This window comes from Dasypus novemcinctus, chromosome 4 (genome assembly GCF_030445035.2).
Source record: "Dasypus novemcinctus isolate mDasNov1 chromosome 4, mDasNov1.1.hap2, whole genome shotgun sequence".
Lineage (NCBI taxonomy): Eukaryota > Metazoa > Chordata > Mammalia > Cingulata > Dasypodidae > Dasypus > Dasypus novemcinctus.
This window is the reverse complement of record NC_080676.1, coordinates 97,688,275-97,697,613: the sequence shown is the minus strand read 5'-3', so window position 1 is coordinate 97,697,613 and position 9,339 is coordinate 97,688,275. Positions and strand designations below refer to the sequence as shown.

The window sequence follows — 9,339 nt, the reverse complement described above, 5'->3', positions numbered from 1 at the left end:
ATGGATGTGTCATGATGATGGGAACGAGTGTTGTTGGGGGGGGGAGAGGGGGGGTGGCGGGGTGGGGTTGAATGGGACCTCACATATATATTTTCAATGTAATATTATTACAAAGTCAATAAAAAAAACAAACAAAAAAAAAACGTTAATTTCATAATTGTTTGACTTTAAGCATGTCTCATTTTGGAATTGTTACCTATTAAATCAATAGCAACTAGATGTAAATCATGTTTCTGGTATTATTTTCGAAGGCATAATTGTTCTAATCTTTTAGTGGAATAAGGATTTATGTGGAGACTGACTTATAACTACAGGGTTAATATACCTTTTATCATTCTCTCTAGATTTAGAGTATCTGATCTTCATGAATACTGGATAAGACTCCATAAGCATACTCCCGACAGTGCATGATGTTCTATTTCTGAAAGCCTGGGGAAGAGTACTTTGTAATTAATGATTATTTTGTCCTTCCAATTATACCATATGTTGCAATTGATAATATAGTACATAAGAGTATGATGTTGTGCAGAACATTCTGTTGGTCTGGGCACTGGTTTCTACTTGCTGAAGGATATTATCCCTGCCAGCATGTGCTCATAGTCCTTGTTCCTCACATCACCCTTATAAGGCATCAAGAACAAGAGAAAAATAGCTTTCAGTATCATCTGCTTCCAGTTGATCTATTTTTTCAATTAATTATTTTCATTCTTAAAGAAGCTTTAGATTATATAAATGTTACCTAAAAAATATAAGGAAGTCCTATATGCTCAACTCCCTCCCCTTCCCACAATCTCCCACATCAACAGCATCCCTCATTAGTGCGGTCTATTTGTTACAATTGATGAACACATATTGAAGCATTGCTACTAATGATGAATTACAGTTTACATTATAGTTTACAGTTTGTACCACACAATTTGGCCTGTATCCATCACTGCAATGTCATGCAGGACAGCTCCAATGTCCCAAAAATGCCGCCGTATTATACTTATTCTTCCTTCTCTCATCCCTCAGAACCTCTGGTGGCCACTGCCTTTATATCAAAGATATAAAGTTCTTCCGTTGCTAGAATAATAAAAATGGTAGTGGCATAATATGTCTACTTTACTCTATTGTTCATTCCCCAATCTTGGAAATATGGGGAAGGTAATGCCCACTTTACTCCTAATGGAAAGGGTGCTTAGATCCAATGGGACAAATGGATGGAACTATCTTGTTTGCAGTTGCAGACACTCTTTGTTCCTCGGGATGGGCATTGTCCACCATCATCTCTTCGTTAGTTGTCCTGGGTGAATCCAATGAACAGAAGAATAGGTGTTGCAACTCTGCTGAAATTCAGGGCTCAACTGGCACATGGATGGACCAAAGATTTAAGTCTCTGGGAAATATATTTATTAATGTTAGTGCTAATTATAGGTTCAAGTAAAGGGACATAAAAGCCACTTGTAGAGAACCTATAAATGAGTTTAACTGTGTTACACTGAGGGGCATAAATTCCAAGTAAGGCCCACTGACAGGGTGCCAAATTCCTGAGCTGTCTTCTCTGCATTTTAATTTCTGGATGTCTCTAGAGCCCTCAAAACTCCCAATATTTGAGGCACCATTTACTGTGGCAGTCAATGAAACCTCTGGAATGATCTTCCAACTCATTTTGAATTTGAATTTACCGTTTCCCCCTTTTGGTTGAGGTCTTTTTCCAGATGCATTGCTAGTAGGTACTTGGCAATAATTCCTGAGTGCCAGAAAAGATAATCCCCAGGAGTCATATCCCACGCCAGGGGGAAGGTAGTGCATTTATATGCTGAGTTCAGCTTACAGAGAGGCCACATTTGAGCAACAAGGTGGCTTTCAGGAGGTAACTCTTAGGCAATATACAATACTAGGCTAAGTTTCAATTTCACAAGAAAGTTTCCTAATACAATCATGAATACAAGGGCCTGGTGTAATGGACTTGCACTAGGGATTCTTGCTGTTCTATTAGAGAATGTAGAAGAACTCCCAGTGTTGGGACTTCATATTCTTTTGCTTACTGTGTAGATTTCCAACTACCAAGACAATACCCCATGAACACTGGAGAATATTCATTTGTCTTAGAGGCATGCCGCAGTTGAACCCCTTCCCCTGCATCCCCCATCATTATCCCCCTGCACCAGTGATCTTCCCCTGCCACTTTATGACCCTTCTGGGATCCAAGACCTCTCCAAAAATGAAGCCAACAAAATAGTCAAATAAAATTAATTTAAAAATAAAATAATAATTCTTAAAATAACCAATAAAATACAATTTTTAGAAAAATTTGGAATAAAAAATATTTTAAAATTAATTTTTAAAAAAATTGTGTCTTTCATCACTGTAAGATCTGTTGTAGTTTGTAGTGGGTGGGTGTGACAATAGTACAGCGATATAATTGGATTGGGTGGTACTGGTCTGTGAGGAGTTGGGTGGGAGCATTAGGTTGGACTACCCATGGAACTGGGAGGATGGTTGAGGGAAGAAGGAGATGAAGTCTGGGAATTTGCAGGTCTGAGGATAAAACTAATTGTTGAGATTGTTCTTTTGGCAAATATGGCAGGGGAGGGTTACTGGTGTTATGATGTCGGATTTTAAGGAGTATATGGGACAGGGTGCACCTGGGATAGGCTTCTATGGCATATGTAAGTGTTCATCTTTTCATAGTGTGATATATCAGTGGGTGGAGACCACATAATAAACAAGAGAATATCACACCCTTATCCTGGGGAGTCCTGTTATATTCTCAATTAGAGGGACAAGAATCCCTCAAGAACACAAGCAGTACTGGATAAAAGAAAATAGACAAATTTGTCAAACCCTCAATATTATTGCAAGTAACTATGGAATCTTATTCTTCAAAAAATTGAAACTTAGTACCATAGTTTCTGAGGGGAGAGGAAGGGAAGAATAGAATAGATGGAACACAGGCATTTTTAGGAGAATTAGAATTGTTCAGCATGATCTTGCAATAATGGATACAGGTCGCTTCATGTTTCATCAAAATCTCTACAAGTGTACAACCCAAAATATAAACCATAATGTAACCCATTGACCATGGTTAGTAGTAATGCTTCAATATTTGTATGTCAATTATAACAAATATGCCATCCACATGTAAAATGTTATTAACAGGAGAGGGGGGAAAAGGGGAAGGGCGCTGGGTATATGCCAAAGCCCTATATTCTCGATGTGATCTTCCTGTATCCTAAAGTTTCTATGAAGAGAAAATGAATAAAAATAAAACACTGGGGGAATATATGGATCTATTTATTTTAACAAAGTGATTGTTAAAAAAGATAAAAAGCCCTTTGACTACCCTCAAAACTTGCCTACAAATATCATGCTTAAGAAAACTGGTAAATATTAAATTTCATAGCATCATGAAATTTCTATTTTATATATAAGAAAACACATGCAGAAAGGTAAGTACTATCTAATCCCAAGTTCTACAAGAATTGGGGAAAAATACTTAGGAATGATTTCTATTCCTATGATGCATTTATGCTACCAATCTTAGTTTTGCAACTATTCACATTATCCTGTACCAGGAATAATGACATGCTGGAGAAGTAGTCTGAAAAAGATATTTTTTTCTTAAAATGTGCATATCCATAAATAGCTAACCACATTAAAGTATAATCTTTGATTTTACAATTTATTAATAACCTCAAAGAAGTTTCTGTAAAAGGGGAATCACGTTTATATAATTGAGTGAAACCCACAAAATGTCATCTTAATTTTAATGTCTACTGAAATTCACAGTCCGTTAACTCAGGCTCAGTATTTTATATAATAGTAGAAGTATTACAATGATGATGATCATCATCACCATTTTTTAAATTAAAGACCCCATACTTCCAATTGGCATGCATTTGTTGGCTGTAGAGAAAGCAATACTACAATGATGTCTTAACCATTTGGATCTGGTAACGTCTTGTTTAGGATTCATTTGTCCAGTAATCAGAGTTTGGAATAATATTTTCCAAAGAGCAATGTGACTGAGATTTGGTTTTCTGATCATTTCTTCACTGTCAGAGAAAGGAATTTATGTCACTGTGGAGTATTGTGCTTTGTTTCTACATAAGTTCCTTCTTAATTTACCAATTAAGAACTTTGTGAATATGTACATATACATATGTATATGCCTATATACTTATACACATATTGTTAGGCCAAAGAATAAAGGCAAATTACAAAACTTCATATATAATATGAGCCCAGTGTATTTTAAAATATAATATATATGAACAGAAAACTCTACAAATATGTTAATGACTATTTCTGAGTGGTAGGATTATAACATTTAGAAGTAGATATTAGCTATATTAGCTATAGCTATTGATTTTTTTCAAGTTCATCACAATATTTCTGCAATGAATTTGTGTAAATATGCAAGTTTAATTTTTAAAATAAAAACTAAAAGAATAGTGTAAAGGTTCAGAGTAAATCCTCATTCCCTAGCTTCCCTATCTTGTCAGTAAGATGAGAAACAGGTTCTCGTTGGTGTCATGCTGAAAGGTTTTTAAAATTTGATTACCTCCTTCTATCAGTCACCAGACTCAAGCTGCTTAACCTCCTCACTGAAAGATGACACCACCAAAAGCATAGTGTTCACTCCTCTTTCTTCTACAAAGGTTCTGCTGTGTCAGCACAAGAGCAATGGCGAGGAATGAAGGCAGAAAGGGCATGATTTGCTGGTCTAATCTCATATTCTAAATAATCCTTAGTCCTATAAAATTGCTTTTATCATTGAGCCTTAACCACACAGCAAACAGCAAATGTAGTGAAATAATTGCAAATACTAAAGTAGTCCCATTTTTGTCCTGTTCTTATAGAAACAAATGCTACTCTTCAAGCATAGGAAAGGGATATTTGTGTGGTTATCCATAGGAAAGTGATATTATTTAGCTTGCAGGCATTGTTTTCATTCTTTACAGTTTAACTTTTACATTCTCCGTAAAACAATTTTTTTTTTAATTTTAAAGAGAAACTGTTTAGAGATGCCCAGCCTTAAATCATTTTATAATTGTGCTGCAAAAGTTGAATTTAGAGCCTTGGTTTATAAATTTCTCTTGAAGTGACCCTTAGTGGAATATGTATCAGCAATGAAATTCTTAGACTTTCTGGAACCATGATTTCAGTTCCTGGCAAGACTGACATAGCTCCTTAATTTTCTGAGAGATAAGGTACATTCCTTGTAGTTCATTTTACGAGGTCTTTTGGGGAAAAGAAAAATAAAACAGATTTTCTATTCCCAATGGATTATATTAATTGCTTAATTATTGACGCATTCCCTATAGGATTTTCTCTTAAGTATTAACTTTTTTAAAACCACTGAAGCTCCTAAGAGTGCAACAAACTTAAAAATAGTGGAATATTTTAAATGCACAGAAAAAATATAGCATTCCTATAAACCAACCACCATCAGTAAACTGATTTTGATATTTTGTTACATTGATTTCAGTTCTCATTTTTTATTGTTTTTTCAAAGATATACAATACGTAGGATACAGCTTAAGTCTCATATCCTTTCCAATCCTCATAAATCTAGTATGTTATTTCCAAATAAGATTTTGAAATGTTATTTCACATCTATATACTCGAATAGTATTTATAAAAACAAAATAAGTATTTTCTTTTACTTCTGTTTATTAATAAACAAATTTTTTAGTCTTTATTTTTATATGACTAGAATCAATTCTATACAGAATATTTTGACATTTTAAAAAAAAATCTACAGTACCCTTTTGAGATTTATCCTTATTGACATTTGTACTTCTATGCTCTTTATGTCCTATTGAATTATTGTATCATATTCATTAACTTTTGTTTATCCTACTTGGTATAGTTATTGAATAAGAGGACTCATTTCATGTCCTCATCTGTTTTTCATTTATTCATCTCAGTCTTCAACCCTAATTATTTCTCTTTACCACATTACCTCTGTCCTCCCTATTTCCTTATTATTGAAATCCTATGAGACATAGGTTAGTCCTCCTCAATTTATTCTCTTTTTTTTTGTCACTCTTTATGGTTTATTTGACATTTTTGAGGTATGACACTTGAACAGTTGGTTGCATTGTAATAGGTAATTTTTTTTTTACACTACATGGCAATGTACACTACTTTGATACATTTGGTACACAAAATAAGATCCTTTAAAATAGTTATGCACAAGACATGCAATGTTGGATTTACACATTGGAGTTCAGGATATGAGTGATTGGGAGGAAGGAAATTACATGAGGCATGTTAGGTAAAGGAACCAGAAGGTATAAAATACACAGTAACCACACTTTCTTCTGGTTTGAAAGGCAGCTGCAGCATGTGCATTGGAACTGGTGCCTCAGACATAAACTATTTTATATAATCAGTTTGGGACTATACAAGATAGGTATCATCTTCAGTATCAGTAAATACCTTTAGGGTTTTAAGAAACATTCCTATGTCTAACTTTTTTCCCTAGGTCATCTTACTATTACTGCCGTAATCCAAGATCAGATAAAAAGAACAGGAACAGCCCCCAACTAAAATCCTGTTGTAGCTTAAACAATGAAGTGGTACATTAGAAGACTTTAAAATTGTAGCTCTTTTTGGATCCCCCAAAGTGTATCTGCACTCTTCTTCAAACGGCCTTCTTCTTCAGGAGTCAGAGTCACCTTGACAACATCTGAGATACCATTCTGTCCCAAGACGCAAGGAACACTAAGGAAGACGTCATCTTTTATTCCATAGAGTCCCTTAATCATGGTGGAAACCGGATGTACACGTCTAAGATTCTTCATTATAGTTTCTGCCAAATCTGCCACAGATAACCCAATGGCCCAGGAGGTATAGCCTTTCAGTTTGATCACCTCATAAGCACTGTCAACCACCTGTTTGTGAACCTCTTTCCATTGTTCCTTATCTGCATCAGTGCCTAACTCAGGGTGCAGATTTTTCAAGGAGACACCAGCAACATTCATTCCACTCCACACAGGCACACTAGAGTCTCCATGTTCCCCAAGGACCCAGCCATGACAGCTGGATGGGTGAACTCCCAGCCTCTCCCCCATTAGGTAATGGAACCGGGCTGAATCCAGATTGCAACCACTTCCAATAACACGGTTTTTGGGAAAGCCACTTAGTTTCCAAGCCACATAGGTCAATATATCCACTGGATTGGAAACAATAAGCAACTTGCAGTTTGGGCTGTATTTTACAACATTAGGAATGATGAATTTAAAGATGTTTACATTACGCTGGACCAAATTAAGACGGCTTTCTCCCTCTTGCTGACGAGCCCCAGCTGTGATGATAACCAGCTTGGAGTTTGCAGTCACACTATAGTCTTTGCCAGAGACAATTTTTGGTGTTCTAAGGAAAAGGGTGCCATGTTGGAGATCCATCATCTCTCCCTTCAATTTGTCTTCTATGACATCCACAAGTGCAAATTCATCTGCCAGTTCCTTCATCAGAATACTGATGGCACAGGCCATGCCAACAGCACCAACCCCAACAACTGTAATCTTATTCTGAGGGATCTGTTATTCCTTAAGGAGATTCTGAATCAGCTGATCCTTGAGAGTTGCCATCTTAGATTTGGAATGGGAAGGAACCGGGACTACATACACGTCGAGCGGGCGTCTGCTGCGCGCGGTGCTTGGATCCAGACTGGGCGGCTGCAGCTCCGGGACTCCTCAATTTATTCTCCATGTCACTTAACCTCTCTTTATTTGTTGTTCTCTTATGTTGAGTTCATGGTAATGCTCTCCACAGCTGTCTTTATTCTGCTGTTCAATTCATCTTTGTGTTTTTATTATCTATCTATATTGCTATTACATGCATATGCATTTGTCTATATATACGAAGATTATATATAATAGTATGCATAAATATTCCCAGACGTTCTACTATTTTTTTTCATATTTGTCAGTTTTTTTCATATTGGCCTTTAATTATGGTTTTTTAATCTATTTTTATGATTTTTAAGCATTTAAGCAAACATTTTATAGTCTCAGGCAAGTTGAAGTATAGACAGTGCTTGCTTTATTGTTTGCTTCTCCAGTATAATAATGATAATAACATTATAAAGAGCAACATCAACCTACTTTTATTTAGCACCTACTCTATGCTAAGTGTCACACTAAGTGCTTTATGTGCATTTACTCTTTCAATCCTTACAACAGCCCTATGTGATTGCTCTTATTATTATTCAGATTTTACAAATAAGGGACCGAAGACCACATAGCTAATCAATAAAATTGAATTTAGATTTGTATGCTTTCAAAGTCTTTACTCTTAATTACTGCACTATAGTCTCTCTTAATAAATGTATATAGACAAAATGTTAATTTTGTGCTTTACCTTTCTTACCTTCAAGGATCTATTAATCAAAAAAAGTTGAGCCAAGAAAGATTAAAGCAATAAACACACACACACATATTATAATTATATATATACATATACAGAAATTATGTAACACATCATGAAAACATTATGTTCCATCTCTTAGTCTTTGAGTTGACTAAAGCTAGAGAAACATTGTGTAAACCAAGTAACAAGGTACAATTACATGATATTTCTATTGAGTTCATTTTGTAAAATATATAAAGATATCAGATTTGAGACCATATTTTCACTTACACTGTTGCTGAATTTGTGAATGTTTCTTGATCTTTAGACAAAGTAATTGGAATGCTCTAATAGAATCAGATAGCAGCTACATATATGTAATTGCCGTTGCTTCCAAAGTACCTTCTACTTGTAACAGTTTTGGATAGAATCTTAACTGGAATACATTTTCATCATTCATGAAAAATAACCCATAAAATTTTATCAGCTTCAATAATAAAATCCTCATAACTTTAAATTCATTTGTTAACATCATATTCTTTTTTCCTTTAATAAATTAAATGTAAAAAAAATGAGTGAACTATATCTTGATGCAAGAAGAAACTAAGAAGAAATGGTTGACTCTTTGAGATGGAAAATTTCATACATGGAGAAAATTATGGTTATGTGTTTTAGAAACTTTAAAAAAAACAGAATTAGAGGCTATAAATATTCAGATCTTTTGCCTTATGAAAATTTTAAAAAGTGAATATGGCTCATTTGCTTATCTTTTCATTACTCAGGGAAAATCTTTGGCAAAGGGAGCTTCACAGTTTTGAGTTTTAAATGACTCCAAAAAGGCTTTATGGTTTATGGGCAGCATTAGAAAGAATATAATGTGAAATCTCTGTAACATAAATGTAAGTTCAGGCATAAGCATGCAAGAATACAAAGTTGGGCCCCTTTAAAAATTAATTACCATGTATGGATCGGCCTCTAACCCTTCATAGAAAC

General features: G+C 34.9%; 1 protein-coding gene across 1 annotated transcript; it reads right to left on the bottom strand.

Moving 5' to 3' along the window:
* Positions 1–6,478: 6,478 nt before the first annotated feature.
* On the bottom strand, positions 6,479–7,558 carry LOC101421821 (L-lactate dehydrogenase A chain-like). Its single transcript, XM_058295914.2, has one exon. It carries the CDS (start codon positions 7,488–7,490, stop codon positions 6,588–6,590), a length of 903 nt encoding a protein of 300 aa, XP_058151897.1. The 5' UTR covers positions 7,491–7,558; the 3' UTR covers positions 6,479–6,587.
* Positions 7,559–9,339: the final 1,781 nt, after the last annotated feature.